The sequence below is a fragment of the Dendropsophus ebraccatus genome, chromosome 8 (genome assembly GCF_027789765.1).
Source record: "Dendropsophus ebraccatus isolate aDenEbr1 chromosome 8, aDenEbr1.pat, whole genome shotgun sequence".
Taxonomy (NCBI): Eukaryota; Metazoa; Chordata; class Amphibia; order Anura; family Hylidae; genus Dendropsophus; species Dendropsophus ebraccatus.
In genome coordinates, this window is record NC_091461.1 from 113,912,774 (window position 1) to 113,934,721 (window position 21,948).

At 45.4% G+C, this 21,948-nt stretch overlaps 1 protein-coding gene across 4 annotated transcripts in view; it reads left to right on the top strand.

The window, feature by feature from the left end:
- TTLL7 (tubulin tyrosine ligase like 7) overlaps positions 1-21,948 on the top strand; it is a 142,428-nt gene that overhangs the window by 36,938 nt on the left and 83,542 nt on the right. For all 4 annotated transcript variants that reach the window (XM_069981484.1, XM_069981483.1, XM_069981485.1 and 1 more), the window contains 4 exons: positions 437-595; positions 3,648-3,864; positions 15,993-16,157; positions 19,596-19,754. In XM_069981484.1, the coding sequence (XP_069837585.1) occupies positions 437-595; positions 3,648-3,864; positions 15,993-16,157; positions 19,596-19,754 (700 nt within the window). The remainder of the gene's footprint in view (positions 1-436; positions 596-3,647; positions 3,865-15,992; positions 16,158-19,595; positions 19,755-21,948) is intronic.

The following is a 21,948-nucleotide window of genomic DNA, read 5'->3' on the forward strand; positions in this document are numbered from 1 at the left end:
GTAATTTACATCTATTAAAAAAAAAAATCTCAAGTCTTCCAGTACTTTACAGCTGCTGCATGTCCTGCAGGAAGCTGTGGACAGAAGTGACCTGTGTCAGACTGGAAAGAATACACCATACTGTAGGACATAGAGCAGCTTATAAGTACTGGAAGACTGGAGATTTTTTAAATAGAAGTAATTTACAAATCTATGGCACTGACTGGTACAAGTTGATTTGAAAGGAAATTTTTATGTGAACAACCCCTTTAAGGACTCTGCAGCTGGTGAATCATTCCAGGTTTGGTTCCAGGGCTGTATATATATATATCATATTTATGGGCACGCACCTGTTGTATAAGGGTCCCCCGGCTCCCGCACACTATTATAATATGTATATCCTGAATATCGTTGTATCCCGTCATTTCGCTGCTCAGAACGGTATTTTGTTTTCCAGAATGATCAAGTGTCAACCTCATGAATACAGCTTTATCCCCCGCACCTGGATATTCCCAGCGGAGTACACTCAGTACCAAAACTATGTGAAAGAGTTAAAGAAGAAACGGAAGCAGAAGACCTTTATAATCAAGCCGGCCAACGGAGCAATGGGTCACGGGTAAGGGTCCTATTCCACGGGCCGAGGAGGGCCCGATCAACGATGTAAACGAGCGGCGTTCTGCTAGATCGCCGCTCGTTTACTGGGCCTATTCCATGGCCCGATGACCGTTGAGCGAGGGCTGCAGGGACATCGTTATCGATGTCCTTGCAGCCCTTGCAGCATCATACATTACCTGTCCAGGCTTCTTCTCCGCGCTGTCTTAATCCCCGAGTCCCGCACGCTCTATCTTCAGAATGGCCATTCTGAAGATAGAGCGCGCGGGACCCGGGGATGAAGACAGCGCGGAGAAGACGCCTGGACAGGTAATGTATGATGCTGCTGCTGCTTGTCAAATTGTCGGTCACCCGCTGTGCACCGCTATTCAACCGTAGCCATGCGCGGTGGGGGAACAATGATTTTAGGTCTGGCCCTAAATGAACGATCAGCTCATGACACGATCATCAGCTGATCGTTCTCTCTATTTCACCGAACGATAATCGGCCGAATCGGGCCAAATGGGGCCGATTATCGTTACTGTGGAATAGGGCCCTAATCCTCCAGTCAGTCAGGATGGTTTCCAGTATAGGCCGTAATAGTGTCAGGGGAATCCTGTGCTCACCTGGGGACCCCAAGGTTCTAGGAGCTCACCTGAGAATTGGGCCCCTGCTACACGGGATGATTAGGAGACGAATAAGTGTTCATAGGAGTGCTCTTGGGTGGGGCTTAAAGGGGTTATCCGGGTAACAAAAACAATATTCTAAAGAATCATCCTTCCGAATACCACCCTTTATCTAATATACATGTATAACCTATCTTGCACCCTTTCCCTGATTTTTTTTTTCTTATTCTTATCCACTCTGGATGTCCAAAATCTGGAGTCCACTCTGACCATCCTCAGCTCCCTCCTCCCTTTGTAGTCACAGGACATGTGATCTCCTCTCAGGGGCCCGGTTAGCTGTCTATTGACTTGGTAACCTAACCCACAGGAGACATCATCTGCATCATCTCCATGCACCTGTGCTGCCTCCATAGACTTAAATGTGTCCCTGAGCCTAGGTGTCTGTAATATGAAATGCTGTAGTTCTCTCTCTGCTTGCTGTCAGTGAATGCAGGCATATGTCCCTGTCTTTGTGTAACAGCTCTGCATATTGTAAGTGTTATAGATGTTCTTAGAGTGTGGATGGAACTAGAATGTTTTCATTCACAGTCAGCAAGCAGATATTTAAACCTACACTACACCCCCCCACCCCCGGTAAACAGATGCCCATTATGCAGCACATAGCTACACCATGCGCATGTCAGCTCATCTACTACACGGTGCATCACTCTGCTACACCATGTGGGCATCAGCTCTGCTACATCATCAGCTAGTATGGAATACATATTGGGGTGATGTGATGCAAAATGAGGGGAAAAAATCTGTTCTGTGTTTACTGTGCTATAGTAATGACAGCAGTGGGCAGGAAAGAAAGCTAAGGGGGCGAGTACGCAAACGGACCAATCAGGGAAATGCATGATGGGATATGTAGCTTCCTATCTTGGTTATAGATCGGCTTTTAGAAAAACTTGTATCTCAGGAATGGCAGCAGCTAGAAAGACAGGAGACAGCTCAAAATACTCAGGGGGACTTGTTGAGTAACACCAGCTTTTCAAAATTGTGACCTCTTGTGAAGCTGCAGGAAATAGTTTAATATTTTTAAATAAGGCATACTTTATATTTAATGCGTTAAACCATCAGATTGTTAGGGTTCAAACCAGTTGTACTCTCAATATCAGAAGAATGTAGGGGCCGTATAAATCCCATGAATGCTGCTTGTGCTATAAATCATACTCACCTGCCCTGATCCCCCATTGCTGCTATTCTGATGTATCTTGGTCCCCAGTGCTCTCTGCTTCTTCTTTCTGTGCCTGCACAGCCAATAACAGGCTGAGGCGAGTCACCGCTCATTGGCTGCAGGAAGAAGAAGAGAGTACTGGGGTCAGGAGCCTTCAGAATAGCAGCAATGGAAGATCAGGGTAAGTGAGTACGGTTAAAGGAGAAGTCTGGTGAAAACTTTTATTAAAGTATTATATTGCCCCACAAAAGTTATACAAATCACCAATATACACTTATTACGGGAAATGCTTATAAAGTGCTTTTTTTCCCTGCACTTACTACTGCATCAAGGCTTCACTTTCTGAATAACATGGTGATGTCACTCACTGGATAACATCGTGATGTCACGACTCCCAGAGCTGTGCGGCTGTGGCTGCTGGAGAGGATGATGGCAGAGGGAAGCTCAGTGTCCCTCCAGTGCCCTGTGTCCCACTGCCATTATCCTCTCCAACAGCCACAGCCCGCACAGGTCTGGGAGTCGGGTCGTGACATCACCATTTTATCCAGGAAGTGACATAACCATGTTATCCAGTAAGGGACATCACCAATGTATCCAGGAATGACATCACCATGTTATCCAGGAAGTGACATCACCATGTTATCCAGGAAGTGACATCACTATGTTATCCAGGAAGTGACATCACCATGTTATCCAGGAAGTGACATCACCATGTTATCCAGGAAGTGAAGCCTTGATAAGTGCAGGGAAAAAAACACTTTATAAGCATTTCCCGTAATAAGTGTATATTGGCGATTTGTATAACTTTTGGGGGGCGATACAATACTTAAATAAAATTTTTTCGCTGGACTTCTCCTTTAATTTAATTTTATTTCTTTGCATATCATCCCCAGAAAATAGCTTTATGTCGGGTAACTGACAGGCCACCTCTCCCAACATTGTAATTATTTTCTCCTTTCATTTCCATTCATTCCAGACTGCCATGACGGCTTCCCCCAGACATGTATAGACTTTACTGCCCAGGTGTCTTTCAGTCTTTACTTTCCCTGCATCCTCCCTCCCTGTTTCCTACAAACTTCCTATCATGTCGCCCAATGTATCAGTGTCCTGCTGCAGAAATGATAGTGCCCCCAAATAACAGCAGTGTACATATAGTGAGCCACATAGTAATACTGGTCGACTAGCCTCCCCCCCGCCTACTGAGCATGTTCTGTTCTCTCTGCTCTTCCCGTCAGGATATCTCTGATCCGAAACGGAGAGAAGCTCCAGGCTCAGGACCATCTCATCGTCCAGGAATATCTCGACAAGCCGTTCCTGCTGGAAGGATACAAGTTTGATCTGCGGATCTACATCCTGGTGACGTCCTGCGACCCCCTGAGGATATTCTTATACAATGATGGGCTGGTCAGGATGGGCACCGAGAAGTATCACCCCCCCTCAGAGTCCAACCTGGTGAGTTCTAGGTCTGTGTGATGGAAATGGTGCAAGGAAAAAGTGGAGCGATTGCTGTGATAGCTACAGGGACTTAGGGCCCTATTACACGGGACGATTATCGTGCGAAAAATCGTTATATCGTTTGAATTTATATGATAATCGTTCTGTGTAATTGCAGGCAATGATTGAAAAATCGTTCGTATGTCGTTGATCGTTGACTTAGATCTGAACCTAAAATTATCGTTAATCGTTCGGTGTAATTTCACATTCGTTCGCTCAAGTTCCGCATTTTTTCACTAATTGTTTAGTGTAATTGTACATTGTTCATTGTTTTGCTGGGATCAGAAGGAATAATCAATCATAGTAACAATCGCAATAACGATCGTAGTAACGTTCATAACTAATGATTATCGTTCTGTGTAATATGGTGAACGATTTCAGGTTAACGATAAACAATCTCGTTTGTGATCATTTATCGTTAGTTGTTAAAAATCGCTCCGTGTAATAGGACCCTTAGAAAGTTAGAAACAGTTCCCTAGCAATGTTGCAAGTTTGGACATGCATTACAGGGTAATGACCCATAGATGGCACTAAAGAGACTGTTTTTGCCTTCAGCCGGAGAGAGATTTTGGTATTTTGGTGCCACCTAGTGGACATTTAGAATATTATGATAACATCTTTACAGTTGTGGAATAGTTTGTGGGATGTTTACTTGCAATATCTCGAGAAGGGTGACAAGGGGGGCAGCTACACAACTAAGCAAGTGACTTCATTTAATTGAAATTCTTTTGGAATAAATGCTAGTGCCCTCCAAAGACCTCCTAGGACCTAGACTCATCAAGGCAGCATGGCCTAATAGATTGCCCATCAGCTTTATGTGTAATCAGTTTTTTTTTTGTAATAAAAACAAACAATACGGCTATCATCAGATTATAGATAGATGATAGATAGATAGATAGATAGGAGATAGATAGATAGATTGATAGATAGGAGATAGATAGATAGATTGATAGATAGGAGATAGATAGATAGATAGATAGATAGATATAGATAGATAGATATTGAAGGTATATTCATCAGCACAACAGTTCAAGTGTGGATGCCAGTCGTAGCTTCCAACCAAAAAGCTTCTTATATATTATAGTAAGTCCAACGGCACTCCAATTGTAGTGCAAACAAATCAAGTGTTTATTGTGACGGTAAAATAATTTTTCAGCACAGCAAACAGGAGAAGGCCTTCTCCTGTTTGGAGTGCCGTTGGACTTACTATAATAGATAGATAGATAGATAGATAGATAGATAGATAGATAGGAGATGGATAAATAGATAGATAGATAGATAGATAGATAGATAGATAGATAGATAGATAGGAGATAGATGATAGATAGATAGATAGATAGATAGATAGATAGATTGATAATAGATAGATAGATAGATAGATAGATAGATAGATAGATAGATAGGAGATGGATAAATAGATAGATAGATAGATAGATAGATAGATAGGAGATAAATAGATAGATAGATAGGAGATAGATAGATAATAGATAGATAGATGATAGATAGATAGATAGATAGATAGATAGATAGGAGATAGATAGATAGGAGATAGATAGATAGGAGATAAATAGATAGGAGATAGATAGATAGGAGATAGATGATAGATAGATAGATGACAGATAGATAGATAGAATATAGATAGATAGATAGATAGATAGATAGATAGATAGAAGATAAATAGATAGATAGATAGATAGATAGTAGATAGATAGATAGATAGGAGATAGATAGATAGATAGATAGATAGATAGATAGATAGATAGATAGGAGATAGATAGATTTATAGATGATAGATAGATAGATAGATAGATAGATAGATAGATCAGTGTTAGTTCACAATAAGACCAGACTTGGCCATTACAGTGGTACCTTGGTTTAAGAGCGTTTTGGTTTAAGAGCTCACAGTTTTTCAAAATTGTGACTTGGTGTAAGAGCATTGCTTTGGTTTAAGAGCTCCCTGTACTAGGTGGGAGCGCAAGTGGGGGAGGGGCATAGTCTGCAAAGTGGTGTTTACAGCCCTGTACTCTGACCCAGGAAGCCTCCCTCACCTTCCAAATCATGGCAGATCCACTTCAGGCTAGGGCTTACATCAGGGGACAGGACTGAGGGGGTAATCTCTTCATAGCTGTAACCTCGAGGTCCCCAAACTTTTCACACAGGGGGCCAGTTCACTTTCCCTAAGACCGTCGGAGGGCCTAACTATAATAAAACCCCATAAACTATAATTAAATCCCAATGCAAAATGCATAGGCGATAAGGGTAGATGTTTTGTTCTATCCCCTATTAGTAATGTTCTGGGGTCACTTTCCTACACTGAGCCCCCACAGAACTCGATTCTGATCTCCCACAATGCCTCCAGTGTATAATGCACCTAGAACCCAACTACAACAGCTGCATGCACTATTACAGCGATTACAGTGCAGTTACTGAAGACTCAAAGGTGACGTCTTCTCGAATTGCAGTCGCTCACTTTTAGCTTTCTTCTCCATCTGGCGCAGCCATCATGAAAACTTCTCCGACCACAACTCATCTGCATGGGCAGCTGGGGTGACTGGGGAAGGGAGGCAGCTGGGGATGGCAGGGGCAGCAGCTGGGGTGGCAGGGGGAGTAGATGGGGGCAGAAGGAGCATCTGGGGTGACAGGCAGGGGGAGAAGATGGGGGGCAGGGGGCAGCTAGGGTGGCAGGGAGAAGATGGGGGCAGCTGGGGTGGCAGGGGAGAAGCTGGGGGGCAGGGGGAGAAGATGGGGGAAGGGGGAGCAGCTGGGGTGGCAGGGGCAGCAGCTGGGGTGGCAGGCAGTGGGAGCAGATGGGGGGCAGGGGGCAGCTAGGGTTGCAGGGAGAACATGCGGTGGCAGGGGAGAAGCTGGGGTGCCAGGGGGGCAAGCTGGGGTGCAGGGAGAGCAGATGGGGGGACAGGCAGGGGGAGCAGATGGGGGCAGCTAGGGTGGCAGAGAGAAGATGTGGGCAGCTAGGGTGGCAGGGGAGAAGCTGGGGTGGCAGGGGAGCAGCTGGGGGGACATGCAGGGGGAGAAGCTGGGGGGCAGTGGGAGAAGCTGGGGGGCAGGAAGAGCAGCAGGGGGAGCAGATGGGGCAGGGGGAGATACTGGGGGGTTAGAGAAAGAGGCTGGGGTGAAAAGGGAGCAGCCGGGGAGCATTCGGGAGGCAGAGGCAGGCTGGGCAGGTCCCCCCCAAAGCAGCTTCGGTCCGGGGTGAGCTTCTTCCGGCACAGACAGCATGTATCACAGTCCGGAAGCTCACGGCTGCAGCCCCGCGGCCCCAAACTTCTCTCCTGCTCAGCAGCGCATGTGACGTCATGGCCGAGCAGGAGAGAAGTTCGGGACCGCAGGGCTGCAGCCGTGAGCTTCCGGACTGTGATACATGCTGTCTGTGCCGGAAGAAGCTCACCCAAGACCTAATGCTGAACCCCGGCACCCAACTCCCCCCCCCCCCCCCCCCCCCCCGGGCGCGGACCAGGCACCCGTGGTCCGGTGCCTATGGCGGCGAGGGTTAATAATAGTATTTGCCCTAGGCACCGGACCACGGGTGCCTAGTGGCAAATACAGCCCTGGCGGCGGGGGCCGGATAAAAACGTCAGGGGGCCGCATGCGCGAACCCCTCTGTCCCCAGACAGAGAGCGCTGCATGTATGTGCATGTATCTGTCCTGCTCATTCCTTCATGCTCCCTGCAGTCTCTGTCAGTCCTGATTGGTCCATGCTGAACACACACCCCTTCCCCATTGCTGTCATGTGACCACACAGACCTCTGGCAGCAGCCCTGCTTCTCTATTCTAGCCCGTTATACTACACTACTACATTATGGGGATCTGCAGCTCCATCCTGTATCTACAAACTGCTGTGTTATCAGGGTTATGCAGTTACTATACATTATACTCCACATGCTGATTGCTATACTGGACAGTAACTTATAATATCACATATTCTGCTGTTTCTGAATGTTTGTTTCATGTGTTTTACATGTTATTCAGAATAATAAATCATTATTTTTGGGGTGTCGAACCAATTATCTGCATTTCTATGATTTCTTATGGGAAAATTTGCTTTGGTTTAAGAGTGGATTTGGATTACAAGCAAGGACCCGGAACGAATAATGCTCGTAATTCAAGGCACCACTGTATACACTTTCCTGTTCACTATTACATTAACCCTTCCCCCTCCGCACTGCTCTTTGTGTTATGGTTTATGACGGTTTAAATAAAAAACACCTGTAACAATCACCTACGATGGCGACGTCTACATTTTGTGTGTAACTAATGGATTATCCATACGGCTCATTACCCGCGCCTGCCCGGACCACCCGTCCTCACCTCACGCTCTTAAAGTAAACCGTCATGAAGGTAACCCCGGCGTGGCACATCGCTGGATCATTCATTGTAATTATGGATTATAAATGGCAGGAACCAAGGCTGCAGCCAAGTAAACAGTATAATGATGAAGAAGGATGGAACATCCTGGACGGGGGAGAAGCCGGGTAGAATCTTTAGGAGGGGAAGAAAATCCAGAAAAGATTCGCTAAGCAAAAACATCTGGAGATTTGTCAAGGTGACGGCGCTCCCAGGGGATCCATTAAGGTGTGATCCCTGTATAGGAGATGTTATTGATGGCCGTCTCGGACGCTTTAAGGCAGGCAACATTTTTTATAGATCTCACTGACTTTAATCACATTAAGATGTTTCAGGGCGACCGTCATGATTAAAGGTCCTTTGTAGTGGCTTGAATGGATGCGTTGTGTCTACCTGACGAGAAGTCGCTGTCCATCATGTCCTTGTACACATTGTACGCAGTGACCCCACCCACAGAATAGTGAGTGCAGCTCTGAAGTATAATACAGGATGTAACTCAGGATCAGTAATGTAATGTATGTACACAGTGACCCCACCAGCAGAATAGTGACTGCAGCTCTGGAGTATAATACAGGCTGTAACTCAGGATCAGTACAGGATAAGTAATGTAATGTATGTACACAGTGACCCCACCAGCAGAATAGTGAGTGCAGCTCTGGAGTATAATACAGGCTGTAACTCAGGATCAGTACAGGATAAGTAATGTAATGTATGTACACAGTGACCCCACCAGCAGAATAGTGACTGCAGCTCTGGAGTATAATACAGGATGTAGAGATACTGGAGTATAGGGCTTGCAGGCTCTGAACTTGGGCTTTCGGGTTGTGTGTGGGGCTGAGAAGTCTCATTGTTGTTGGGTTTAGTATGTTATTTATTTTCATATGTTTGCATATTGTGCTTGTCTTTGTATGTTTGTATAAATTGTTATATACTGTATATATTATATATGTTTTGTTTGCACCTGGTGTTGGGGTTTAGTGCTAGGTTGGGTGGTGGGTAAAAGGGGGGAGGGGGCTTCTGTGGGACTTTGTTGCGACTTTATTTGTATATGATGCAGGGGCGTAGCTAGGATTCACGGGGCCTCATAGCGAAAAACTGTAAAGGCCCCCTCCCCTACACACAACACAAAGCACGGCATATATATATAAAATCTCTTGCGGCCAGAGGCAGAATCCTGGCTGCAGCCACAAAATTTACTAAATACATAAAATACATAAATTAAATAAATTAAATAAAATACATAAGGGTACAAACCCACACACCGTATACACAGCAGATACGCAACAAATACGCAGCAGATTTGTTGGTGCAGATTTGATGCTGTGTTCAGTTATTTAGATCTAATCTGCTGCGTATTTGCTGCGTGTTTGCTGCGTATCGCAGCAGTAAATACGCTGCTTATACGGTGTGTGGGTTTATACCCTTATTTACACTATGAAAGTTTTAAAATATACACAATACAGTGATCCCTCAATTTACAATGGCCTCAAGATTAGAGATGAGCGAACCTTGGTCATGCTTGAGTCCATCCGAACCCGAACTTTCGGCATTTGATTAGCGGTGGCTGCTGTAGTTGGATAAAGCCCTAAGGCTATGTGGAAATCATGGATATAGTCATTGGCTGTATCCATGTTTTCCAGACAACATTAGAGCTTTATCCAAGTTCAGCAGCCGCCACTAATCAAATGCCGAACGTTCGGGTTCAGATGGACTCGAACCCGAACCCGGTCCGCTCATCTCTACTCAAGATACAATATTTTCAACATACACTGTTCCTTTCTGGACCATCGTAACTTGAGACTCAACATACATTGCTACAGACAGTCAGGATCTGCAGCACATCTAAAGAACTAGATGATCAACCAATGAAAGTGGCCATTTTACTCGTAAATCCCCAGTATTAGGGAAGTGCCTGCACTGGTTGGCTGTCTAGTAGTGATTCTCTGAGTATAGTGTGATACTACATGTCCTGTGCTGCTCTTTACCTGGGCCAGTTTTCCATAGAATTTTGGTCTCAACATACAATGGTCGTCCTGGGACCAATTAATATCGTATGTTGAGGGACCACTGTACTTTAGAATTGGATGATGTAATTATTCCGCTGACCACTAGGTGGCAGGCAAGCTACATGAAAAAAAAAAAGGAGCTGTATTGGGAAAGGTACGGGGATTACTGTGAGTGGCTGCAGGTGAGTCTTCACTTCTGTGACCTGGTGAGAAGTGGACGCTCCAAGTGAGTGGTCCTCAGGAGTTTGCTTTTTCACAGTGTCTCTATGTGACGTTATACACACACACACACACACACATATTATCTGTCTTTCTTTCTATCTATAAGTATACACACACAGATATATATTTACACACGTACACACACACAGATATATATACACACACACATGCACATATATATATACACACACACACACATTATCTTTCTTTCTATCTATAAGTATACACACAGATATATATATATATTTACACACACACACACACACATACACACACACACACATATATATATATATATATATATATATACACACACACATGCACATATATTTATATACACACACATGCACATATATACACACACACACACACACACATATTATCTTTCTTTCTATCTATAAGTATACACACAGATATATATATATATATATTTACACACACACAGATATATATATATATATATATATATACACACACACACACACATGCACATATATTTATATATATACACACACATGCACATATATATTTATATACACACACACACACACACACACACACAGTAGTACATATGAGTATAAATGAGACTTTTCGCCATATGTTGACTTGTTCTGACTTCTTGTTTACAGCGGTGGTCGTCATGGTGACAGCTCGGCGGTAATAAATCCCTATATGTTTGTTTTATCTATTTAGTAGCCTTTTAGCCGCCGCGTCTGTTTATTGCCGGTGTTTAGATGACTTGGGATAGATTACTCTGGTTTTTAGTGTTTTACAATAAACATGCGAGCGGTAACACGCAACGCACGTGACGGATAGAACGAAGAACAGACCGATGAGTATTTCTTCTATATCCTGAGTCAGTGAGCGGCAGATATTCATCCCCTGATGGGCTTATAGTGGTTGGTAACATGACGGGCGTATACTAGCCTGCGGGCAGCCGTAGATATGGCATTGACGCCTGATGTCAGAGCAAGGATCTGGTGAACATTTATATGGGTACGATCCTCAGTTGAGTTTGGAGCGCCATGGTTGCCTAGCAACAGCATCCGTGAGGCCTGTAGGTACTGGGAAATTATCGTGACAATTTCTATCAGCTGTAACGATAATCGGTCAGGGTGACTGAAGGAGAAAAGAGAGACTGAGCAATCCCCGGCAGCTGCATAGACAATATATAGAGAGGCGGCACTCACTACTCCATTTCAAGGTAAAAATCAGGTGCCCATTCTTGAGAATGTGGGGGTCCTAGTGAACACACCCTTTACATACACATACTTATTCTATTGGTAGGGTGCAAGTATTGTAGGTTGGAGTACCCCTTTAACAATTGAGATGCCAATGCCATATAAGCAAGGCATTGCATGCTTCTTCTGACGGCCATCTCTAAGCCACTATGACGCTCCTTATTCTGTTTCTCTTAAAGTGTCCCTGCCGTTATAACATTCAAACTCTAAATCAGCAGTAGATGTGAAATAAAGCAAGTTTGCAATATACATTCATATATATATACACATATATATATATATATATATATATTTATTTTTTGTTATCATTCTGTAAAACAAAGCTGTACAGTAAAACCTCAAACACTTTGGTATCTGAACAAAATCACGGGAGATATCTGTCAGCCGAGCTATTGTTCAGCTTACAATTATTGAGGTGTTTGGGAGCACCAAGGTTACAGGAGCGGAGATTCCCCTCAATATGACAAGAATCACCGCTCTAAACCGGTGCTCCCCGCAGCCGAGGGAAAGAGAGCGGCAGGAGAGGCGTCTGCTACTTGAATTTGGCACAGCGGCTGGCATTGGAGGGGATGACAGTGGCCTGATGATGGGTTCCAGGAGGTCGGGAAGGCAGGCTAGGTCAGCATATGGTGTATGCTCTGGCGGCAGCTGCCGGACCAGCAAGTGGGGGGCCTGGAGAAGGGTCCAGGGGCTGGAGTAGCTGGTTCCTGCAGCGGGTAGAAGCAAGGACAGCACAGCAAGTTCAGATAGCCACCCGGTAGTGCCTTTCTCTCTAATTCTACTGCGGGGTAAACAAAAAAAACCCAAAAAGTACAACAGCAACCTACAGGTACATACTCCCCCAGGAGAAATCAAAAAATGAGGATCTTAGCAAACTATTTGAGCAAACAGAGTGTACCATGTCACCACATTAAGATGTCCTCAGAGATATGGTCAAAAGTCAGAGTGCTGCTGACTTTTGGTTTTTTCTGTTGTATGCGGTTGGTGTGACTACCTCCTGTTGGCTTGCACTCCACCCATGTCTTGTGAGTGCTATAAAAAGAGAATATTCAGATCCTATCTGCCCAGTTGTAGGCTTGTTCAGCCCAATAGAGGCCATTGCTAGTGTGAAAATGCTAGAGTAGGGACCATGTCTCTGAGGACACCTTAACGTGGGGACATGATACACTCTGTTTGATCAGGTAATTTGCTAAGATCCTCTTTTTTTTTTGTGTGTACGCCGGGGGGAGTATATACGGTAAGCCCTTGCACCTGTGGGTTGCTGTTGCACTTTATTTTTTTTTTTTTGTCTGTACTTAAGCCACATGCAGCGCGCAACCTGCAATGTGAACAAGGGGTGCTGATGACTTTTGCTTTTTTTCTGCTGCGGGGAACACATTGTAAAGGAGTTGGGGATTCCCCTTTTAATGATGGGAATCTCCGATCCTTTACAGTAAGTAGTGGCGCAGGATGCACCGCTATTTACTGCTAATCTTTACACTCTGTGGGCCGGGAGCTCTGCAACTGACCCATGGAGTGTAAAAAAAAATTAAAAACGTTTACATTGTTCCCTACAGGAACACACAGCTCGGCTCTTGAACAGTCTTCCAGAACCGAATAAGTTCAAAAACAGTGGTACCACTGTACTTACCAGACATCCAGGCCCAGTCTCCTGAAGGTAGATTTTTAGTTTTGTGCTGGTTAAAAAAGCAGAATTAACTAAGGAATTCCGGCTAGTACAGAGAGTCACAGCTCAATGTGTCCATCAGTCACATGACTGCCTTCTCTGTCAGTGCAGGTGACTAGGAAAACACAGGACTTCCTGTTGTTCGACTCTTTGAAAAAAAAGTCAGAACACAGGAAGTTCTGTGTTTTTTTTCATTATAACTAAAAAAAAAAAAAGTAAATTGCAAACTTGCTTTATATCACATCTACTGTTGATTTAGGTTTTGAAAGTTATAATGAGGGTAACACTTTAGGAACCACATGGTTATATTAAGCATGGGGGTGTGTGCGTCAAAGCTGGCAAAGAGGTGGCAATATGGGAAGAAGACAAGATGGCGGGGAGAGTGTGCTGAGCAATGTTCTGATGCTTTATTTAGTCCAGGTCCATGACAGAAACCCGATGGACCCTATTATAGCCAATGGCATCATTGGTATTCAGCATACAGTGGACCAAATCCCGCTGCCCTCGGCCCCTCATCCACATAGGAAGACAGCGGTATCATAAATCCTGTAATATGTTCTGTGACTGCACAGGCAGCGCGCGGCCAGACCCGAGCAGACGATCCAAGCCAGGACAGATGGAGAGGTGTAATTTGTAAAAACATTTTCTCTGGCACATAAAACGCTATTGATGATGACAGTCGGATATGCTAATACCCGCCACAAATTCCGATTTCATATCATTAATGCTCAGGTTAAATTTACCGCTCACAAGATGGGAACATCTTCATGCAGAATGACTGTGGTGATACCATGGCCACCTTACGAGGAACGGGAGGAGGAAATTTAGGCTTAAAGGGATTGTGTGATCAGGAAAGGACTTATTGTTTAAAGTTTTTAAGAGTTTTTGGTAATTTTTACTATCTATTACATAAAAATTCTGAAATTTTGCAGCTTAACTTTAGCGGATGATAGGAGCTGCAGAGTGAGAGCAGTGCGGTTACCTGCAGAATGGCTGGGCCTTGTGGTGCGCTGCAGCCTCACTCACTGACTTGTCACGTTCTTCGCAGGGGCAGACTACTTTCTGGTGCTTTCTTCTAGGGGCCGCTGTAGAGGTTTTAGGGGGGCTGCACCGATATCTTAATGGGTTACTGTGCTTGTGCGGAGAATATAGATTGTTTGGCTGATATCAAAGTCTGTCACTACTAATGGAACGCTGGGCAGGATGGGCTATGATCCTGTCACCTTGATGTTCCCCGGGTCTTGTGACTTGAGTCTTTCCCTCCCTGTCAGCTACTTCTTAATACGTAAAAACCCACTACTTGCGGCTCCTAGAGTTGTCCCAGGGTCCTTGTACAAACTACCCTCCAAATTCAGAAAGAGATGGTACAGAGGCCTAAGTTAACTCGGCTTTTGACAAACATGCTTAAAGGGGATACTCCAGGCGGGGGTTACTTTTAGGGTATGGCCGGGGAAAGGGTGGAAATAGAGGCCGCTGGTCACTTACCTCCCCGGTTCCAGCACCGGGTCCCGGATCGCTACGCTCTGTTCTCCCTTCCAGCCGCCGCTTCCTGGTCTGAGCTGCAGCTTGAGACGTGGCGTCTCAAGGCAGCTCAGACATTCAGCGGTCGGAGTGGAGTCCTGCCTCGGCCACTGAATAGCTGAGCTGCCTTGAGACGTCACGTCTCAAGCCACAGCTCAGACTAGGAAGCTTCAGCCGGATGTTAGAACGGGGCAGCGCAATCCGGGACCCGGCGATGGAATCGGAGAGGTATGCGGCTGATGATTTACATTACCTATCCAAGTTGCAGGGCTTCTCTTGCGCTCTGCTTCTCCCCGGGTCCCACACACTCCAGCTTCAGAGCGGCCTGTCTGAGCTGACGGCGGTCCTGGCCAGTGATTGGCTGAGCGGCCTGTCAGCTGAGACAGACCTCTCTGAAGCCGGAGCGTGCGGGACCCGGGGAGAAGCAGAGCACAAGCGGAGCCCTGCAGCCTGGATAGGTAACGTATAAAGTTTAAGCAAGGGCTGCAAGAACATGCAGCCCTTGTTAAACGATAATCGGGCCGTGTAATAGGCCCAGTAAACGAGTACCGATCTAGCAGTTTGGCGCTCGTTTACACTTATTATCGGGCTACCACCGGGCCGTGTAATAACACCCTAAAGGTTTCTATTTCCTGTGTGGCTGCTGTAAAGCATATTTCTAAATGCTGTAAAAAGAAGCTCAGGCAAGACTGTACATCAGCTTCGACTGTCAAGGCATGATGGGAATTGTAGTTTTGCAACAGCTGGGGGGCTTTAGGTTTGCCATCCCTTTTCTACATGATTTCTCATCACTAGTAGAAATAGGTAGCACCACTAAATGGCCCCTATAAAGTCCTATTTAGGGGCCCCAAAGGAATAAGAATGCATAATGTTCCTAATATTCCTAAATATTGTGTAGTTCAGTTCATAACCTTAATCCCCAACTTTTTTACTTAGCTATAACCCAAAATGATGTCTGCAGGGGGGAGTATTACATATGGTTTTCATCCGACTTTTATTGGACTTGTATAAATCCTTATGCAAGAAAAATGTGAGGTTTGTCCTGACTCCTGACTCCTTGTGTTGTAGAACCAGCTGTACATGCACCTCACCAACTACTCCGTCAACAAACACAACGAGAACTTTGAGCGGGACGAGAAGGAGGATCGAGGAAGCAAACGCTCCATCCGGTGGTTCACCGAATTCCTCCGTGCCAACGACCATGACGTGGCCAAGTTCTGGAACGACATTTCTGTAAGACCCGCCGTCTATTATTGTAAATGCATTAAAGTGGTACTCCAGAGGGGAAAAAAATATGAAAGTTATACAGATTTGTAAATTACTTCTATTCAAAAATGTCATGTCTTCTAGTACTTATCAGATGCTGTATGCCCTGCAGGAAATGGTGTATTGTTTAGGTTACCAACCACCACTCTACTGTAAAAGCAGTGGTCTGGCTGGTGTATGTATCGCTATAGTATACGTATTTATATATATGCATCATATCTCGACACACGTGCTCTATAGTTATATATACACCATTTAGGGTATGTTCACACTAAGTAAATCAGGTGGAATTTACTTCTGTGGCACAATAAGACAGGCGGGATTCCGCAGCGGAGAGTTCCACCCCGGAATTCCGCTTGATTTACTTAGTGTGAACATACCCTTAGGCGTTTTAAGCGGTGCCCATTGGTTGACTGCCAGCAAAGCACATTTCACAGTTTTGCTCACCTTTCCCGGTTCCCTTTATCATCCCGCTGTTCTCTGATTCCTGTTACCATCCACAGCCCAATGTCGTCATCCCCTGGATACAATGTTACCTTCTCTCCTTATTCTCCCCCTCTGTGGATACACCATTACCATTGTCATTATTCGCCATGTATCCCGGCCTCCATCCCCTCCGCACAGCCTAGCCTTATGCTCAGGGGCGGTCTTGGCATTTCTGGGGCTCCCCCCCTTGACACGTGTTCCAAAACAATAGACTGCTGTGTGTTGCCCCCAGTAGTATATACCCCTTGTGCGCTACCGCCAGTAATATATACTCCTTGTGTGCTGCCCCCAGTAGTATATACCCCTTGTTTGCTTCCCCCAGTAGTATATAGACCCCTGTGTGTTCCCCCAGTTATATATAGCCCCCCCGTGTGCTCCCCCAGAAGTATATAGACCTCCTGTGTGCTGCCCAAGTTGTATATAGACCCCCTGTGTGCTCCCCCACTAGTATATAGGTCCCCTGTGTGCTCCCTCAGGGGTATTTAGCCCCCCTGTGTGCTCCCCCACATGGATGTAGACCTCCTGTGTGCTCCCCCACTAGGATATAGACCCCTGTGTGCACCTACAGTAGTATATAAACCCCCTGTGTGGTTCCCCCAGTAGTATATAGACCCCCTGTGTGCCCCACCAGTATTATATAGACCCCTTGTGTGCTGCCCCAGTAGTATACAGACCCCTGTGTGCTCCCCAGTTATATATAGACCACCTGTGTGCCTCACAAGTAGTATATAGACCCCCTGTATGTTCCCCCAGTAGTATATAGACCCCCTGTGTGCCCCACCACTAGTATATAGACCTCTGTGTGCTCCCCCAGTAGTATATAGCCCCCCTTGCGTGCTCCCCCACTTGGATATAGACCTCCTGTGTGCTAGTTGTATATAGACCCCATTCTGCTGCCCCAAGTAGTATATAGACCCCCTGTGTGCTGCCCCCAGTAGTATATAGACCCCTCTGTGAAACCCCAGTAGTCTATAGCCCCCCTGTGTGCTCCCCCTGTTATATAGCCCCCCCCTGTGTGCTCCCCCCATTTATATAGACCCCCGATGTGCGTTCCCCCAGTTAAACAGACCCCTGTGTGCTCCCCCTCCCATATAGTATATAACACAATAAAACAAACACTTATACTCACCTGGGTCTGGGCGTCTCCTCTTCTCTTCACTCTTGTGGCCGCAGGAAGGGTTTTCCCTGCGATCACAAGAGGCCGCACTCCCCTTGTCCTGGCGCCGATGCTCCAGTGATGTCACTGGAGCGCCGGCACCACAAGGACAAAGCTGCCACTTGTGACCGCAGGGAAAACCCTTCCTGCGGCCACAAGAGTGACTAACAGGAAGGGAGCCAATGTCTCCTACCCTGTCAGTGCTGCTGCATGTAACTATGAGCGCTCATTACGAGTGCTCATAGTTACAGTTCAGATGGCAGCAGCGAGCGGGGCAGCGGCCCTGTCCAGCGGTCATGAGCACAAGAGCGGGGCGTGGGGGCCCCCCTGGATCTTGGGGGCCCCAAGCGATCGCTTGGGGTGCTTGGTGCCAAAGACCGCCACTGCTTATGCTCTCCATATTGTTAGCATTACCATTGTTATTATTATTGTTATTATTGGGTTACGTTGATCCTTTCTGTGTCTCGTTGCTTTTCGGCTATCACGTTACATTCATCCCTTCTCTATCCTTATGTTGTTATGTTAGCCTTTTGGTGTTCCAGGATCATTAGATTTTCCACATCTTGCTTTCATTTGCTTTCTGTTTCCAATTACATTATCCTCTAGTTCAGCGATCTCCAATCTGTGTCTGATCATTTGTTGCAATACTACAACTCCCAGCATGCCCTGGCAGCCTCAGGCTATTAGGATGCCCCATGCTGGATGTTTTACCTTCACGAGACCATTAGATATTCTCACAGCTATTATCCTATGGATACAGAACTGGTGTTATTCTTTGCTTATTTATGTATAATTTTAAATAATTCTGTCAGTATCTGTCAGTATTAGAGACGAGCGAACCTCAGGCTTGCTCCAGTCCGTCAGAGCCCAAACGTTCGGCATTTGATTACTGGAGGCTGGCTAAAGACGTTGGATGCCGCCCTAGGGAGTTTATGGCTACAGCTTATGGCTGTATCCATGTTTTCCAGGCAGCTTTGGGTCCCCTTAACATGTCCGTGGCCATTTTTACGGTCAGGAAACACTGATCAGGAGGCTTCAAAAAACCATCAGCGTTTCCTAACTGTATAAATGGAGGAGATAAAAAAAAACATACTCACCTGCTGTAGGCTCCAGTGTTGCTCCCGGCCGGCTTCTTTCTTCCATTTGAGCTCACTAGTGACATCACATGAGCGGCCCCCATCCAGAAGAGGGATTGACAGCGCTGGGAGCCAATGGCTCCCGGCCCTGTCAAACACAGTGCTGCATTAACTGATAGGAGCGCATACAGTTAAAGGGCCAGCATCAGCACTCAACAGCACTTGACGCAGACTAGCATGCAGTGCATCTTGAATTCCGGACAGTTCCCAGATACACATTCGAAGCTGGTTGAAATTCCAGATGCCCCGTAGGGTTCTATGGACCATTCGTGCTGGAATTTCGGACAATTACAGGACACCCTTTTAGAAAAAATCCTATAGGGTGTCTGTGCCCAGTAGAAGCTTTTGGGTCAAAAAAATCTATCCAAATGTCCTGATAAGACATCCAAATCAAGTTTCCTGATGTGTGAAGGGGGCCTTAGTGCTGCATCCAGCTTGTTCAGGCACCGGCAATAAAATACAGAACATTCTGGGTTAGGGAGAACTCTCAAGTTTCGCTCATCTCTACTTAGTATACATACACCAGTGCCGCCAAACGATATGAGACCCATAACCCCAATTTCCATGTAAGGTTCATTCTTGACATAGGATATAGCAGCACTCATTGCTTTTTCTCTTCTTTACTAGGAATTAGTTGTCAAAACCCTAATAGTAGCGGAACCGCATGTGCTCCACGCTTACCGGATGTGCCGGCCCGGCCAACAGCCCGGCAGTAATAGCGTCTGCTTTGAAGTTCTCGGCTTTGACATTATACTGGACAGGAAGCTGAAACCCTGGCTACTGGAGGTAGGCCCATGTCATTGTGTTCTGTTTTGTGTTTATTGCTGTCTCACCAGGTACTATGTTTAAATCAACGTTATACATATGGCCACTAGGTGTCTCCCTTCCTGTCAAACTGTGCTCCATGCTCCCTCTGTGGTGATATTTGGTCTCTTTTTTTTTTTTGTTCACACAAGGAAAGACACCTGTCCATCATGCAGGTTGTACGTATTTACCAGGACACAATTTTATGCAACAATTAAGTCAGTATAATGTCACTGTGCCTTTACAGAGGTTTTAGTGCTATAAGACAGAAGAGCTGACTGTACAATCCGAGCACCCCCAGGATTTTCTGCTACTGAGTATGTACGGTTAGCAGCTGTACACGTGTGCAGTAAAGGCTTGTCTCACTCTGCCCGTGCTCAGGAATGGTTGTCTTGGTCTCTTTTTCTAAACAGAGAAAAGACTATCGGCACGGGGGGAGCATGGAGCACGGTGTGACAGGAAGGGAGACACCTAGTGGCCATCTGTATAATGTTGATTTATACATTTAAACAAAACGTAAAAAAAAAAAAAATTAAGTGAGTGTATTGCGAAACTGCTTGCAATCACAACCCCTGTTGATCTCGACATTGCCTCTTTAAAGGGAATCTAACAGCTGATTTTTAGAATGTAACAAACTGTTATGTTCCAATAGGGCTGGGGACACTGAGAATGTAGGTAATATTTTTTTTTTTAAATATACAAATTAAAAGACCTGCGAAAATTTTTACTAAACTTTTTCAAAAGTTATACAAATCACCAATATACACTTAACACAGGAAATGCTTATAAAGTGTTTTTTTCCCTGCATCAAGTCTTCACTTTCTGGATAAAATGGTGATGTCACTTCCTGGATAACATGGTGATGTCACTTCCTGGATAACATGGTGATGTCACGACCCGACTCCCAGAGCTGTGCGGGCTGTGGCTGCAGGAGAGGATGATGGCAGGGGGACACTGAGGGACACAGGGCACTGCAGGGACACTGAGCATCCCTCTGCCATCATCCTCTCCAGCAGCCACAGCAGGCACAGCTCTGGGAGTCGGGTCGTGACATCACCATGTTATCCAGGAAGTGACATCACCATGTTATCCAGGAAGTGACATCACCATGTTATCCAGGAAGTGACATCACCATGTTATCCAGGAAGTGACATCACCATGTTATCCACAAAGTGACATTACCATGTTATCAAGGAAGTGAAAAAAGGGAAAAAAGCACTTTATGAGCATTTCCCGTAATAAGTATATATTGGTGATTTGTATAACTTTTGGGGGGCAATACAATATTTTAATAAAAAATTTCGCCGGACTTCTCCTTTAAAAAGTTTGGTGTGCTGGGGCAGGACTACAGTTTTCAGTGCACCAATCCTCCCTTCGGCCCGCCCCTTTTCCATATTAAAGTGGTTTTATGCCGTGACATCATCACTGCATGAATATTCAAGAAGCAGATTGGTGCTCTGGTGCTGGAGCCTCCAGTGCGGCAAACAGCCTAATTTGCATATTGAATAAAGTAAAGATTTACCAAAAACAGCGATGAGGATCATGGTAAGAAAATGACCCTCATTCTATGGGGATATATCAGCAGGTTAAATGGGCATCAATGGAGTTAGTAAAGCCGGAAAGCCCCCAGTGCTCCTAATGGCCTTGACAGGCCAACAAGCAGTACAGCAACGGCGCTGAGAATGAAGGTAACAGACATAGCTTCATCCTCAGCGCCCCGTACCCACTATCAGCAGGTTAAATTCATCTAACCTAACCCCTTTAATGCCTATAGGCTTCAGTAGTGTAATCTCAGTTCTATGGGCGATTTGTAGATGCTTGTTATGACCAATGGAGAAACGCAATACTTGCCATTAGTATGAGAGTGTAGTAATAGTGCAATGGCTCCTATGGCCAACCATTGGGTGTAATGAGGAATATGTGCTCAATGTCCTTGCTGATCCGTATAGAGAGGTCATACATTAAGTGGCTATATCCCTTCCCAGTTTGGGTGCTTTTGCTCCTTCAATCCATTAATGCAAACACTTAATGGGCTCATTTCCTGTAGGAAGACTATGGGGAGAACATTACATTCTTGGATCTGTTCCTTCCCTTGTTAGCTGCCAGTTTTACCAGTCTAATACTGTAATCATTTGCAAATTTAAATGCCATAATTAGAGGCGGCACATGCTGGGTA